Source organism: Ischnura elegans, chromosome 3 (genome assembly GCF_921293095.1).
Source record: "Ischnura elegans chromosome 3, ioIscEleg1.1, whole genome shotgun sequence".
Classification (NCBI taxonomy): Eukaryota; Metazoa; Arthropoda; class Insecta; order Odonata; family Coenagrionidae; genus Ischnura; species Ischnura elegans.
The window spans coordinates 59,515,380-59,532,551 of NC_060248.1; the positions used below are offsets into that span (position 1 = coordinate 59,515,380).

Below are 17,172 nucleotides of genomic sequence, written 5' to 3' on the forward strand. Positions count from 1 at the left end.
GATAAAAGTAAAGGTTCATCGCATTGTTTCGAAGAAAGTTCCATTCACATGTCACAGTCGAAATTGCCATTCACCAATGACACAAAAGTTGCGTCGTGTTGCAATTATCTACAGGTTTACAATGATGTGTTTACAATGATTGGATTAATAACGGATATTAGGGTATCTCAAGATATTTTTTGCCCGCCACCCCCCTCGAATTTTTTCTGTACCCGCTAAAGAGTGATGATAAGGTAAAAAACGGTGGAGTAGTGTAGATGGCCTTATGGCTCAACGCGGAGAACTTCTCATCGTCACAAAGTACAGTTAGCACTGAATCCAGCCATCTCAATAAATTACATGAAGAATAGAAATATCAGAGAGTGGTAAGTGAGATTGCCTCTCAACCGGAGTAGCGAAGTTAGCGAGCTTTGAGGAAGAAGAGAATCTCGAGAAGAAGCAATGCTAAATACCAAAGGGCCAAGGTCATACGGTCAAGGTGTAACTGGGTATAAATTTTTCTGGAATCAAACGGAACGCGCAGCGGCGGATCCAGGATGAAGACAAGGGGGGTGGGGCAAAGTGGGAGGTAACCTCCAGGCAGTAGTGGTCCCAGTACCCAGCGGGGGGCAGCAAAGGGGCAAATGCCCTTCCCTATAGAAGCAAAAGTAAATTTAGTTTGAAACGAAAATTTTTAACAAAGCCCCTTTAAATCCAAGGAAAGCGATTTTAATGTAAAAAACGTAATGAAAATAAAAATGAATTTTTTTGAGAAAATAATTTCAAAAACTAATAAAGCGCTGCTATAATTTTCTTGAAATTTGTTTTCCTTCAATGGCGTAGCTAGAGGGGTCCTGACCCCCCACCCCCGAAATAAAAAAAAACAATTATTTTCCTTCATAAAAGAAAACAAAACATAGAAATCATGAATTTACAAAATATTTATTTAACAAATGAAGTTTTTTCGTTTATGAAAAGTGTTCAAATTAGGTAGTTTAAAACCCATTACTTAGTACCCTGTTTTTCAAAAACTTCCCCCTGGTTTTGGAACCCACCCGAACGAAATTTCTGGCTACGCGACTGGTTTCCTTAATCTTTTCTGAGTTACAGCTTGAACAATCACGGCTTGCCCCCCTCTAATTTTTATCCTGGGTAGGCCCTTGGTCCCAGTAGTAGGGGTCCGAACAAAAAGATCTAGTGTAAGTTGGATACCCAAGGGAGGCGCTATCTTCCCCCATACCCCCCTCTCTGGATCCGCCACTGAATTGCACCGTACTAAAAGCGTGTAAAATAAACCCCAAGTGTAAAGCTAATCTGTATTTCAATTCGTTAAAGTAGGTAAATATATTGGAAAATATAACTAAAAACTCTTGTAAAAAGTGGCAACTTCCAAAAATTTATCATATTTTATTTAGTGTGTGTTTCGACCCAATTGGGGGGGGCATAGACCCCTTAGCCCCCCAACCATAGATTTTCCAGTGGGAACACGCAGGATTGATCATTGACGTAGCAAAAATTATGCAGTCCTCAATTTAGCTGAATATGATTGAGAAATCGAGTTAGGAGGAAGAAAGTGTAACTGTCCCCCTTCCCTGATGGATACCAATTCATCTTTGATATATAATCTAGTCTAATATCTACGTCATGGCAGCCACTAGTGTGTGACTCAGGGCAAAAGCGTATAATCCAAAATTGAGAGCAACACCTTCGTAAAAATTATCGGTAACGACCGTAATATTTACTTCAGTCAAGCAAAACTTTTAAAATGTTATCAATAAGTATCATTACATGGATAAAAAATCAATTCTGGCTGTACAATGATGTTGCTTACAGTTTCTTTTTGCAATTTTTTTTTCACTTTTTGTATCACCAATGGGGCAGGATATTTGAAATAAGATAATTTCAAATTTATGAATAAAGAGAGATTACTAAAAAAACGAAAAAATGTTCCCAGCATCAAAATAAATGAGATGGCTCAGTTCAAATAAAATTTAAAAATATTATAGTTTAGCCAAAATTCCATATGGTGAGCATGAAATGTGTTAAGTTTTGCTGCAGCCGTGCTGTTTTCGAGCAAGAGATGGTGGTCTTCAAAATCCCATTAGGGGTTAATCTACCCGATTAGTTACTAGAAAAACTACCATCTTGTAATTAAGTAATTTTCGCGGTGAAGTGTTTTGGAAAAATAAAACTGAATTTTTCAAATTACTTCTGCGTTTCCGAATGGTTATTTGATTGGCAAGATATTTTATATAACGATGATATAGTGCGTGTTTAGTTTATCAAGCTAAATTAATGCCCAAGCCTCTATCATTTTTTTTAATTTTAAATTAATTGCATCACTTTGGTATTTATGATACCATTACAGTCCCATTTTGGCTCTTTTAACGTTTTAGTTTCCAAAATTCGCATCGCTTCACCCAACAATTTGAGTACAGGACGTTATTTATTCACGTTAGGAATGACCGTTTCAAACATTATTTCAGTAGAATATTTTAGCGAGTGCCTGGAATTCCTCCATTGAGAATATTGGTGTAAATTCATCCATAGCGACTGAGATCGTTTGGCTACTCTAAAATTGAAGGCCTCCAACCACTTCACCTTGCTTAATTTGGTTGATGAGGGGTATTCAACGGTGTTCGGCGAGATGTTGTGGAACATAATGATACAATGGTAAATGAAGGGCAAACTTAGTGCATGTCCACAGTAATTTTATTTGGTACGACGCGTTTCAGCGACCTTACTTCGCTATCATCAGGTACAAAAATCTGTACTATCTGTAATATTTTTGTACCTGATGATAGCGAAGTAAGGTCGCTGAAACGCGTCGTACCAAATAAAATTACTGTGGACATGCACTAAGTTTGCCCTTCATTTACCATTGATGAGGGGAGCAATTTCTAACAGGTGATTATCTCTTACTGAGATTCCGATATTTATGACTAAAGTTATAACCGTATTTGGAAGTTAAGGCCCAGAAGTAAACAAAACACCACTCTCTCAAGTGAGACAGGAGAGAAATTCGTATTCAGGAAAACTATACATGACTACCCATAAATGATGCGCCAAAAATATAAGAGATCTACGAAATAGTTGGTTACGAGAATAGACGAGAAAAATTACCACATTCTTTCTCCAGCAAGGTTAAATTGGCCCAGGAAAGGGTTAAAAGTAAAGGACTTCTCTTAAGGTATTTACGAAAAAGTAAAACACAAATGGGATACGCTCTCGTGGTCAGTCAACTATGTCTCATGCCCCAACATGCGAGACAAAAACAAAAACATTGAGAAAACTCGAGTTATTTCTCTAACATAAACACGTAGTTCACCTGCATCGACTATTTAACACATTATAGCCCAATATTGCTTCTAATCAACATCTAAAATGTATAAATTTTCTGCTCTATTTAGAAAATATCTAAACTTCGTATTATTTTGTGGTGTAAATTTTGTTATCGAAATATTTATCTGCCATTATGATTAGGATTGAGTGCAAAATCTTCAAATTTTCAAAATCAGAAATCTTCAAATTTTCAAAATGAGAATCTTGAAATTCGATTCTTACCAGAAGCAGCTGTGAGTTAGAAAGGGTTAAAAGGTGGCAGTCCAACGGAGGCAACGAGATAGATGCTACCAATTGACGCCGGATAATTCGCGCTATGAAAATGAGGCCGTTCATTTCGTCAGGAAAATATTATAACTCCGTCCATTGAAACTCGGAGTTTCATGATTTAAATGCTCGTGGAGAAGTTACTTAACTTTAGAAATGAACTGTCAGATGGTTCCATATTTAAGTCCTAAATTGTATGGTTGTATTATAACTTAATATTCAGCACAGCTCACTTCATGCATTATCATGTACAGTATCGGATTCTGTGTCAGTTGTTCCTCCGAGAATTGATTTAGTATTTTATCACACTTTGACTATTGAATTATGGCACAAGGCATCAGCACTTTTGGATCCGAAGTGCCACAGCTCATGACAAAAAGTAAGTGTATTATCACTTGATTTAGGAAATAACAAACACTAAATATTCAAATCAAAACGACCTTACAGGAATCCGAGGTTTTCATCCATAATTTCTTTCTAGCACCTATCATCGAAACAGAACGCCGCCGCTGGAGTCCAAGGCAAGAGCAAAAACTCATTACGTACGGAATATTTAAATGGGAACTCTTCCACACGGGTAACGAAAACCGGTCATGAACTCATCAGATGACTTCACGGAAATGATGTGGCAAAATGATAAGAGATCTACGAAGTAATTGCTGACGAGAGTACACAAGAAAAAATACCGAATTCCTTCCCCATCGCACACCAGTGGCGTAGCGAGTGGGTAGGTCCGGAATTCCACGAAACATATAAACACAATTAATTTACTTCATAAAAGAAAATAAAATATCGAAAAATCATGAATTCACAAAATATTACTTTGACAAATGAAGTTTTTTTCGATTACGAAAAGTGTTAAAATAAGTTAAAATTAAATTAGCTAGTAAAAACCCTCTACTTAGTACCCTGTTTTTCTAAAAATTTCCCCTCTGATTTTGGACCACTACCCCGCCCACCGAACGTTATTCCTGGCTACCCCACTGTCGCACATAATTCTTCATTGCGATACTTCAAAAGACAAGGTAAAATCCTGCGAAACTATTGTCAGCATTTGACAAACAATGCGGCGAAAACCCGAAACTTGGAGAGATCATCTAATCAAGAACGCCACAGAAGACTTCGGGATAACACCTCAGGAAAAAGTTAGAGGTAAAGGAATTCTGGAAAGTAGGTAGTGTACTGGCAATATGTGTGTCATATTAATAAACTGTGATAATATAATGTGTTATACTCGCACCGAGCAATAATATATAGCTTCACCAATAAAAAAGAGAGATTTTGCGACGCCCAAGTTTATAGGAATTTATCAGAGACTGACTGATCTTTGATTAGGTGCTTCATGGAGGTATTTTCAAGAACCAAACTCCGTCGGATGGAACGCTAAGCCGTGGTTCTCTGGGCGCCTATCGTTTATATCAGGCAGGGTTTCTCTATAACCTTCCCTATCCTTACTCCTTAGCGTAAATGATCCCAGCTGTAGCAGTCGGTCGCCTCCACCTAATACTACACAATACCTACATACGAATATTATAGATACCTATTGGACGAACGTCACAGGTGAAAAACGTGCTAAATCAACAAAAGGAAAAATTGTTTTTGATTCATCCGCTTCTTTTAATGTCGGAGGTTAAAACGATAACCTGTTTCGATGCATACATAATATTGATATAAAATTCACCTGATCGTGAAGATGAGCATCAAAACTCGTTTTTGTTGGGACGTCATTCAAGAACGGATCCAGGATTTTTTCTAGGGGGGGAGGGACACGAGGATCTGACAGGCAAACGGTATTCTCATATTTGAGATTAAACACAACATACAACAATTACTGTTCTAAATAGTCTCTTTATTTTGACATGAAATTTATCAATATAAAATTAAATGATTGAGACTCCGAAATACACAAAATAAAGCGAACGTTATGATAACCGCATTAAAAATCTTGTCTATTTTTTAAGCGTCTGGAGGGGTGGGATGTACCCCCTCTAAATCCGCCTACGCAATCATTTAAAGCAGTACAGAAAATATAAATTCTTTTATTCAAAGTTGTCTCACCACATCTCACCGAAAACAGTTAAACTGTAAAAGTATGCCAGCAACTCGCTAATATTCATTCAAAACTACTCAACACTTCAAACGTAAATTGATCACGTTTTAGGGAAATTCCTTGTCACGCTACCTACCTTTTTATGTCTCTTTCCAGCTCAGTTGACCTTGCGAAAGGACTTGTGCCGCGGCGCCTGTGGTCATCGACAAAGGTCACGCGTGGAATGGCTTGTTTTTCAACCTCCACTCCAGCGATTCCTCCCCGCGGGTGTACGGTCAATGCCGAAGATCTTCCATGGACATCCAAAAACTTCCACGATACGCGCAAAAATCCAGCGGTTAATCAAGCGTTTCAAAAGCAAAGAACTCCCTAAGAGTATCCCGAGGATCCAGAATGTGTACTCACGGAAACGAAGCGGAGGAAGAATTTGTCTTTCGAAGAGGTTTATTCTTTAGGGTTGTGTATTCGTCGTAACCAACCACAATTACTCTGGATGTCGCTTAAGCTCGCAGCGACGATTCGACACAAGTAAACCGGTTCGGAGGACTGCTGAAGATGCCACCACGCGCGGCGACACTCCTCTTTGAAGGTTCTCTCTTGATAACGCCCCGTCAGATGGCGCGCGCGTCGATGCCCTGGTGAATCTATTTAACCTATCACACGTGAGATACCAAGGAAAACAAAATTATGCGGTTTTTCATGGTATAAAACACGAATATGGCAAAATAAGATCCTGAAAACGGCCTCGACCACCGCGCATTTAAATGGGTTTACAAAAGTCGCCACTCGCGTCGCTAACGGACAAATTGATCCGATTGTTACGGGGAAAAAGTAAAAATTAAGGGTGTTAATCGAAATTTACATAAATGATGATGTTATTCATCAAATTCATAACTCTTCAATACTATTCACCGTAATTAATAACATTATGTATACTGCAAAATATTGGAAAAAAGTGGATCGCATTGCACTCAACACCGCGCTGCGGATATTTTTTAAAGCCGTTTAAAATGCGACCGAAGTGGCAACAGATCTCAGTCTCGTATGGGACGGTATTGGGTCTCCTCTATGCAGTCCCCTTGTTAGAACACACGAATATCACAAAAGAGTCAGGCCAACTCATGTCGGCCTCCATATGTGTTGTCACCCACCGCGCATTTAAAAGGGTTTACAAAAGTCGCCACTGGCGTCGCTGACTGACAAATTAATCGGAATTACAAGAAAAGTTTTATTCCATTGTTTGCCGATCAGTGAGCCTAAAAATCTTGCTATGTTAACATGAATTTTAAGTTCTAAGTTTTCCACTTCTCTGGGTACCATCTCTCTCGAGCAACGTCGGGGGGCCTGCTAGTCATGAAAAAAATCATGATACGAATGATTGAGTCTTTAAGATTTTTCATCATATTTCTAATTATTTCATTTCTTCGCCGAAAATTTTAAATTATAACTCTGAACACATTAGTTTCAACCAGAATAGCCGTTCAAAGTTATTAAAACAGCACAGAATTGGCAGATGAGGTGGTAATAAGTAATACTTACTCATTAAATTGTGATCGTATTCATTTTATTTCGGAGAACTATTCTTAATTTTGTTGTTAATTGAATGTAATTGAACAAAGTCTTTTCTTTTAAAGTACATTCTGGTTAATTGATAAGGCATACCGGGACTGGTACATTACGCTCCCATGCAGAGTCTATCCGAAACATTCTGTAAATGTAAAAGCATGGATGCTAAACTGTCACAAAGAAGACCAATTGAAGATTGAAATCTATAATTTAAATTTGGCAACAATAGTAGAAAGGATGTATGGAGTGGTGTGTTACATGGATGTGAAACATGAACCTTGGGAACTTGGTGGATTAAGGGGGGGGGGGGGCGGGGGCACGTACCCCCCCAGAGGCTTAAGAAAAATAGACAATATTTTTTAATACAGTAATCATTACATTCATTTTGATTAGTGTATTACGGAGCCCAATTCATTTAATATCATATTACCAACTTTCATAGTGAAATAAGGAGAATATTTCGAGCAGTAATTGTTGTGCGTTGTTTTTAATCTCAAATATAAGATGACAGTTTGCCTGTCAGACCCTTGAGCCCCACCCCCAGAAAAAAATCCTGGATCCGCCATCGCTTGGGAAGTAGAGATAGGGGAAGGAAAAATGCTTTTGAAATGTGGATGTGAAGAAGGATGGAGAGAGTGAAGTGGGTGGATAAAGTGTGGAATGAGGAGGTGATTGTAAGATTTGGGGAGGAAAGAATGCTGAGAAATGTACCGCAGAAAAAGGGGAATTGGATCAGGAATATTTTAAGAGGGAAGGGAATTTTGAATGCAGCAGTCGAGGGAACAGTGGAAGGAGAAAAGAAGAAGGCTAAAGGTGACAGACGCAATAAGCTTAGAGAGGAGGTGCACATAAGGAAACCAAAGAGGAGGCCTCAGACAGAATGAGGTGGAGACGACTGCCCTATTGTCTGGAGCATCCGCCAATTGGGCAAAATCGCGACCAATCGGTGCAGTTACTTCAAAGTTTCTGTAGTTAAGAAAATGGCGTGTTTTCGACCTAAACATGACTTGTAATTTTGGTCCATACCGGCATCAGCTAATCAGGGTTAACATTTCGTGACACAATTTCTCTCCACCCTGTATATGAGGACTTTAATTGTAAGACTGAACGGGGGAGGGCTACAACGCCCTTAACCTCATTTCCAAATAATACCTCAGTCATAAGCTATGGTGATAACCGCGTCTCAAACAAGATAAGTAATTTCCAATGCTCCATTGATGGCGGGTTAGCGGTTCAAGGAAATTTTGCGTTGCCATCTCCTCGTGAACTACAGTCACGTCATCTTTAAAATTGAGCTCTGTCTTACCTCCTCTCACCGAATTCCTTTCACCTTCTCGATTATTTCCAGTCTCTCAACGACTCAAGGCATGAATCCACTGCAATCCTGTGAGCATAGGAAGGAATTACAAGTCACCGTGTGAATGGTGTTATAAATTTAAAAAATTAAAAACAACGTTTTTCTCGCCTAATAAAATGTAGAGAATAAATTTCTCTGTTCATATCTGAGTCTCGATATGAATTTTTACTCAAATGGTGACATACTTTATGACAATCAGTACGAACAAAACGAAAAAAAACGTTGGGCGCAGGTTACATTTGGTGTTTGCAATCAATATGAATTTGGATTATTATCATTTACAGTTGTATTTTCCATCGTTGTGTAAATTAATAGTATCTGCTCCTAATTGATACTATTCACTATTATTAAGGTTATTTACAATTCAATTTGTTTTCAAGTTACGTAAACGAGAACATTTGACCACCAATGAGTATGGTGAGTTGTTGCCACTTATCATACCACAATTGAGGGGGTGGGAAGGTAAGGGATAAAAGTGACTTTCTTTATAAACAGGTTTAGGAACAGAAATTTATTTTTTTTTATTACAAAAAACATGGTTGCTAAGGGATACAAGTGGGTCTCTGTTCTGTGGTGTGACATCGAGTGGAAAATCAAGTGCACCAATAAATGTCTAATTGATCTTGTTTGTTTTCATTACCTAATGTCTGTACCTAACCAGAAAAAAATATCGAAAATATTTATACTAGAAATAAAATCATTTGTACACCTTGGCTACTCACCCCCTCAGTTAAACTGGCCACGGCAGCATTGGCGAGTGCAAATGATATTTAATTCTTCGATGGCTTAGCTTGCATATCGGGGGTGAAAACATTTATAAAATGATCACACCTCGCATTAAAAACTCGTTACATCAGTCTTATACACATATTGTAAATACTGGGTGCACAATGTGATGATGACTTTAATATTAGTTTTTACCTTTTTAGTAATATCGGCAGTATAATACATTTGAGCATAAGAGGTCAAGTGAAGACCTTGGATAATTGAGATATTCCCGGAGTAATAAATCTTGAAAGACGCTTTAAGTACAGCATTTTTCCTTATTGCTTGTCACGAAATGTTTCCAAGCTTTTTCTTTTTAATCATTAGCTTTATGGGAATCATTTTTCCGCGGCAATGTCAAAACAATTCCTCATTATTAATGAGATTCGGCGATGCGCATCACACTGGACAAATTCTCCTTCCATTGAACCGTATAGAGCTTATCCTCGGTGGATCAAACTCGCTCGGGTCGTACTTGGCGAAGATCCTCACAACGATGACTTCATCGGGATCTATGTCGGCATAAGGATTCCAAATGGTGTAGTGCTTTTTGTCCATGGTTGTTGCTTCACCCAACCAAGCCTGCAAAAGCAAAATATGCATATCCATATTTAGGAATAATGAAGACAAATGTGTGGTTATTTGTAACATTCAGATGTTTTTGTTGGTTAGCGAATAAATATATTGACATATGTTCACTCTGAGCAACAACACTCTTCTGATCTAATGTTCCATTAAAATGAAGTGTCTGAGTTGAAGCCATACTATTCATTGACGCCTAACCAGTGTCCTATACAAGTTCACGTTAAGAAAATAGCAAAAGATATTTTAAATTCGCATAATGTTAAATCTATAAGCCAAGCAAGAAACTAGTTTGACTTAGGTGACAAAATGCGTCGAAATTCCACAAGGAAATGTCCAGATAAAATTTTAAAAAGTCAACCAATTTAATTTGACGCATTATTTTTAATAATGCATACCCTTTAAGTAATGAAATAGCTAACTACGTGAAACACAACTTTGTGATGAAATTATACATTTTTAAACTTTTATTTGAACAATTTTTAAGACTATTAGATTTGATTAATATTATATAATTTCCATCCAAATATACGCCCTCTTAGAAGATATTTGCTAATTGTTTTTGCGGAGCGGGGTCCTTCATGGATGAGAGACTTGGTAGAAAGAGTAGGAGAAAAGAAATGAATTATTTGGGAAGTTTTGAAATGTGGTCGTGGAGATGGATGATTATATGTGAGTTGGCCGGACAAAGTGAGGAATGACCAGTTTTGGATAGGATCGACGTAAAAAAAATTAAGCACGTTATAGGTTCACTCTGAGAGTCTAGTCACTCTCACTAAGAGTCTAGACCCTTATTCCTTACGTATTTGTATTTATTTTAAAATGTATCCTGTGCTCTTATATATTGATTGCAATGTTTAGTTTAAAGTTTCTATTTCACTAAAACAACACTTTACACCAAAAACGATACACATGCGCAATTTTTTTCAAACTTTTTTATTGTAAACTGGTTGGTTGGGGTGAGCCAAGGCTCACTGGTACAGCACATGTACTCGCGTCTTCGGCGCTGTTATTCAGTGAAGGGAATAGAGCTTTAAAATCAATTGTATATATTTGGAACGAGCGCTTGGCGCCCTACGCGGCCGCGTACTTTGCTCGCCGCTTAACCCTATGTTACACGCTAATCGGTGATTTTGCCCCATTTATTTTATGCGTATGGATCACTGGAGGCACACTTTGGTATTATTTTCCTGTGCTTTTCCGCGACCAAGAACATTACTGTTTGCAATTATTCGAGAAAAATTATTCAAAGTATTTATCAAGGAGCACAAATACTTACGTGGGTATTACGTGGTATTTACGGGAGCTGAAACGCGCCCGAAAAATATGAGTCAACGCGGAATGAACCCGAAAAACAATCACCAATCAACTCACCGCGGAAGCCTCCGTAATAATTTTATCTATCAAGGAATTAGCATATTAATATGCTTTATTTTTATTTATAAATGAAAGAGAAAAATAATTAAAGTGCTTTTAATTATTTGAAGTTGTCCAAATGCATTAAAATACCCTAAATTTTTAATGTATATTTAGGAAAACCAAAAATATTGAAGTGCGGCAAAATGGCCGCAAGCATGCACTGGCGCTACCCTCGGGGGTGCGCGTAACTAAGGGTAAAACCGGCCCTGGACCTACAGTGATGACGAAAAACAACCGCGGAATAAGTTATTACTTCGGTCTTCTGGGGAAATATTGAGCTTACGTTCTTTTCACCTTTATTTGTGAGGGGGGTACCGGAATGTTGTTCGCTTACACGAGAAAAATGTCTAGAACCGGCCGTGTGTGTAGGGCTAACAATGGAGTACATTTTACGATAAGGGCTCTTACCCCGAAGACTCGAGCGGGCTTGTCGAGTTCGAAGTCGAGTCGTATCCCGCGGACGTCAACCATGGAGGTGAGCGTGAGGACGCCATACCAAGAGTCGCTCTTGATGGAGTCGGTGAGGTAAGTGAAGACGCCGTCGCAGGGAGAGGTCCACTGTGCCCGGCCCCCTCTCACTCCATCCAGCCTGTTGGGAAGATAAGATATGTTGATTAACTTAAAAGAAGAGCAGAAAGGACCATGGGTTCGCCATTGTCTCCAGTGATAGTGAACCTGGGACCCTATCCACGGATGGTTCGTCGTTGGTTCTCGGAAAGACGTCATAATTTCGGAATGACCTATCCACAAAGGTCTATCCGAACTTTCCGTCACGGAAACTCGTCCGAGAGCGGCCAAAATGACAGAGGATCTCGGAAAATGACTTTCTGTTTCTCGGGATCAGAAAGTGATGTGCCAGCTGGTAAGACATGGAATATTTTTAACGCGAAAGTGGCGCTGCAGAAGCTGGGAAAAAGTCACAAGTAATTTGCAACACTGGCACGGTATGTGTACTAAAAATTATGGGAAATGGATGATTATGCAAAAATCAGGAATAAAATAAAGCTACAGTAAATTTAGCATAGTGAATAGCATAAAAGCGCTTCCGAGTGACGGAAACGGAAAGTTCGATTCCGAAATCTCGGAAACGAGGAGACGTAGTCACTGTAGATGGGGCTCCTGTATACCCTCTTCAGTTCCAAAGTATTATATACAAGTAGGCCACCAGGCGTTGCTCGAGAAGAGTAGTTCCCAGAGAAGTGGGAAACCTGGAACTTGGATTTCATGATCACATAGGATTATTTTTTTCCCTTTGAGCGTGTCAAGTGGTGTGCCTACCCGGCAGGATAACAAATCGCCATAATTGTATAACGTGACATAACAAACTGTAATGAGAAAACGACGCAAAGGACAACCCTACCCAATGATTCATCGCACTCAGGCATTCAAAAACATTTGAGAGAGCGAAAGAATGTTTTATCTACTGGCTGAGCTTTGTGTGAGCAATGGAAGGGTGAAGAAATTACATGGATGAAGTAAATCTTACAAAATTCTATTGCAGGAAGGGAAACGTGGGAGGAATTTTTATCTAAAATAAGCAAGACTGGATCATCAGCACAGAGTTTTTCATTTTTCTTAATATGTTCCAGCCAGTCAATGTAAATGTTTGAATTGACGAATCCCGAATCACTCGTTAGCAAAAGAGTTCCTGGAAGTGCTCAATCTTCAAGTTCATTTTTCAAACGCTTTCTTGGAAAAATAGGAGCTGGGGGAATGTACACTCATGCCTGTACACGGGTAGTTTGGACGAAAATAGGCACTATGATACATTTCTGCAAATAAGATGCTACTAAAATTCTGGGATTAAGTAATATTTTTAGAATTCCCGATCGTTCCATGATATATTTTCTATTGCACATACCACCTTAAGACGTTTCCTCCTCCTCACTGTTGATACATCCAAAATTTTTTATCATTAAGCCTTCAAATCGGTTCTTTTTACTGTTCCGAATTTTCTTTCAATACAATTAACAACAAAGTACATTTGACATTTATGGCAAGAACAATGAGATCATAGAAAAAGCAATGCTTTAAAGTCGGGCAGAAGTTAGCGCCCGTGGGGCAAGAGTCCTCATGCGGACACTTGCCCTAGGACTCATACCCTCACAGCACTTGCCATATCTAATAAACCATAACACTAGAACATGGTGAGATGCTAAACAGCCAATTGCATGAATTTTCAAGGCAAAGAATGTATAAAAAGGAACGCTGCATAAAAGTAGTAGTTAAATAAACGCCCAAAGCACAGATTTAAAAAAACGCGGTCATAAAATTTAGATAAACGTTGCGTAAAAAATATGAACGAGAAAAACTCACGTTCTGTAGTTCGTTAACTTCCACTGAACGCAGCCATGTGTTACATTCGTTAACGTAAATGAAACTGATTGATCAGTGGCGCAGCTAGGAATTACGGCAGGGGGGGTTTAGGTGCGACTAATACCGGGGCGTGTGGGGGTATGGAATACCCACCAGGATAAGCGGTAGGTGCGAGATTAATAAATGCGGAATTTTAAGATATATGGTTCAAAATGGTGTGTTTTACGGCTTTCTGAGGGATATTTTATTAATCCTTACACTATTCTATTATTTATATCAATCCAATTAAGTAAATTTGATTAAACTTAAAATTTCTCTGAGCTCTGGGGGGGGGGGGGGGGTTATCCCCGAAAACCCCCGCTGCGCCACTGTGATTGATTACAAGAGGCAACATCCCGGCGTTTAGAGAAATATTTCGGAAAAGGAATCTTGCCCCATGCGGAGTCATGCCCCTCACTACTCTACCATTGTTAAATTTATAGTTATTAGTTAAGCAGGTGTTTTGAACATTTACATTATTTTCAGTAGTTTTATATGGTTTAGTTATGGAAATCATAACTACTAACAAGGCTAAGACTTGTTGTTGGAGACTTTCGCGGAGTGGTGCAGCATGTGTAGCAAGGTTTTCGGGTTGACCTTCGCGTCGACTCATCTTCATGAGGAAAGTTTCGCCGGCGTTGCACCCGGTGTCTTCAGATTCGAAGCGTTTGATGCAGGTTTTTGCCCGTCTTATAAAGGCCTTGGTTTTTGGCTAGGTGCGTGTTGGTAGGACCAACACACAATGTGGACTTGGAAAATGCAAAAATTAACGCTAGAGAGAAGCATTTCTTTCCCCGACTCGTACAGGTAGCTATCGAAATAGCGAAAACATCCACATTCAACAGGGAGGACAGCTATTCGCTCTCAAACGCTTGGAAGAGACTCTTACCCAAACGGACCAATCAGAACGCTCCTAGCCGAAACCAAGGCCTATGTAAGGCGGGCAGAAACTGGTGACTATTGTATCAGAGTTTATTGTTTATAGTTTATTGTACCGTGGTGGCCTGACGGTGGTTTCACGGGTTTCCCATCTCCTTAGGGCAAATGCCGAGCCAACACCACTCCCGTACTAGTGATTCAACCCCAGTAATGCTGAAGAAGCACAAGCCCATAACAGCTTCACGAGCTTTGTTATTGTTATTATTATTGTTATTTCAAATCCTATGTAATTGTTTCTGCTCGTGAATAAACATGTTGAACTGAAACTGAACTGCATCAAACACTTCGAACCTGAAGACGCCAGCTGCAACGCCGGCGAAACTGTCGTCATGAAGATGAATAGACGCGGAGGTCAACCTGAAAACCTTGCTACGCAAGGCTAAGCCTAGATAGCACAAGAAGATAGATGGGTTAATAGTGAACCGTTCCTTATTTCTAAGAAGATAGGGGCTGGATTCCTTTGTGTAACTCCAAAAGGGTTTGCTGTGCGTTTTTTTCGCTTTGTGCTCTTTTTCACAGTGCACTTCTTTTGCGACACCCTCTTGTACCATATTTTGTCTCGTCATACCTGCTATTTCCTCCCTCCAGCGGCGGCAGCTGTCGGGTGCCGGACGTGAACGGTGGCTCGTCCTCTCCGTCCTCCCTGTCCTTGTCCATGGGCAGCAGTTGGATCACCGCGGGCCCCGACGCAAAGTCCGTCTCCGAATTATTGTTGAACACTTGAGCGATGAGCATGCTCAGCTCATCCGTTTCGATCTTGGTCTCCTCGCTGGACCCTGGTTTCGGTGGCCTCGCCGCCAACAGCAACACCAGAGAAGTGTTGGAGTAGATCTTCGGAAAAAGAAAGGAGGTACAAGCATGAGGTTTTGTCAAATAGAATCTTAAGGCCATTTTAAACGGGGTACGTAATTTCGCAGGTCAGAACTGCATTGATTTCTCATAATGCCGTGCGATTGCGCGAACGAAATTATGACCGGGGGCTATTTTGCCATCTCACGACAATGCGTTCTCGCATGCGTCCTAGAAATTCACCGCTTTACGCGACGCAATTTTGACTGCGCCTTCCTGCGCACACGTCACGTTGTGCAACCGCGTGTCTCGTGTAAGACGGCCTTTAGGCTTCCCCGCCGAAGCAGTTGCAGGATTATTATCGGGGTTTTCCATCGCGTCAAATTTTTCTAAAGCTGACGGTTTGAATTCTAGACTCATGCGTGTTCATCAAGGCAGATGAATCGTCGCATGATGAAAATTAGGCTGTAGAAAACCTGACTACTAAAAGTTTAGGCTCATTCCACGCCAATTGTAATGGCCAATGAATGATTGTACAAGGAAATAACGGTGAAACATCCTGCGGTGTGCAATGACGTAGTCACGCGCAAGTGCATCTCATAAACGGAAATAAGAATAAGGAAAATCATCGAGGTAAATAATATTTCCTCTATGTAATGCATTTCACTGACCCTCGAAGTTTTCATCGCCACCATTCTGCAGAGATTTCTAATAAATACATTTTTTATCCCGATTCAGAATCTGATGCTACTTATCCCTTTTCGCATCAGATTATTAAATTCAAAATTTCGAAAAATCTATCTAAGCAGGCTTCCGCGGAGATTATGTCGGGAGGCAGCGATTTTTCCGGGTTTTTCCATTTTATCCAATGGATAAACGCGGAAGGAAACCCGGAGGAATCGCTACCTAACTCCAAACAAATCATTTTCAATCGATTCATTAAAAGCACAAAGGGAAGAAAACCTAAAAGGGAGCCATAGGAAAAATAAAAACGAGTTAAAAAGGACATTACTAAAAACTGCATCGCTCAGTGACACGACACGTAAGCTTGGTTTGTAAAGGAGAGGGTAGAGCTCACCACGAACTCAGTCAAGGGTTTGAATAGGGTGGTTTTCTATGCTTTTTTAATTGTCTAAATGGAAAGATTATTACTCCTGGAGTACGTAATTCACGCTTTTAGATTTTTCAATGATGGTACCTATTTTTCGCGATTAAATGAAAAGTGAAAATTTTCAAGCGCGCGCAAACGCGACGGCTAAGTTTGAATGTTGGGAAAATTCCGTGTGACGTCATTCTGGTTCCGGCTGCCGCCGTGTGTGGCCTCCTTGGTGCCTGGCTATGAGTGCCGCTAATATGCAGGCTGCTATCTAGTAGCAAAAAACCCTGTTAGCAGGTAGCGCTTGGCTTAAATACCAGATTGTACTTGGCAACCAGTTCCTTTCCCTTGACCACCTCACACTTCAAGCATTTTTTAAAGGGGCTTCAATTTCCAGGGTCTACTGAATGCACCATGGAATTTTCAATATGATGGTCCAATTTTCAAAGAGTTGATGGGAAATGTGTCTGAATCAAAGAGCCATTTTGATAGAACTGATAGCGTGATTTTTAATACGTTTCTTATTCCTCGCAGAATTAAACTGCTCTTAAAACATAAAAATATGTTTGTACAATATTACACCCAAAAATAAAAAATAAGCCAATGAAGCTAATTACTTCAAAGCCTTTTTTATGTGAGTCATAATCTCTCTCTTTTCAATTAAAA

The 17,172-nt window shown here is 39.6% G+C and overlaps 2 protein-coding genes across 5 annotated transcripts in view; both read right to left on the reverse strand.

Annotated features, from left to right (window-relative positions):
- Positions 1 to 6,222, reverse strand: part of LOC124155872 (serine protease gd-like) — a 29,960-nt gene extending 23,738 nt beyond the window's left edge. For 2 of the 3 annotated variants that reach the window (XM_046530032.1, XM_046530030.1), the window contains exon 1: positions 5,775 to 6,222. The gene's annotated coding sequence lies outside the window, so the exon portion shown is untranslated. The remainder of the gene's footprint in view (positions 1 to 5,774) is intronic. The other variant, XM_046530031.1, reaches the window with a different exon arrangement.
- Positions 6,223 to 9,057: 2,835 nt separating this feature from the next.
- Positions 9,058 to 17,172, reverse strand: part of LOC124155874 — a 28,914-nt gene continuing 20,799 nt past the window's right edge. For both annotated transcript variants that reach the window (XM_046530034.1, XM_046530035.1), the window contains exons 6-8: positions 15,190 to 15,452; positions 11,736 to 11,916; positions 9,058 to 9,908 (exon numbers count right to left, since the gene is read on the reverse strand). In XM_046530034.1, coding sequence (XP_046385990.1) covers positions 9,726 to 9,908; positions 11,736 to 11,916; positions 15,190 to 15,452 — 627 coding nt within the window. In that variant the 3' untranslated portion in view covers positions 9,058 to 9,725. The remainder of the gene's footprint in view (positions 9,909 to 11,735; positions 11,917 to 15,189; positions 15,453 to 17,172) is intronic.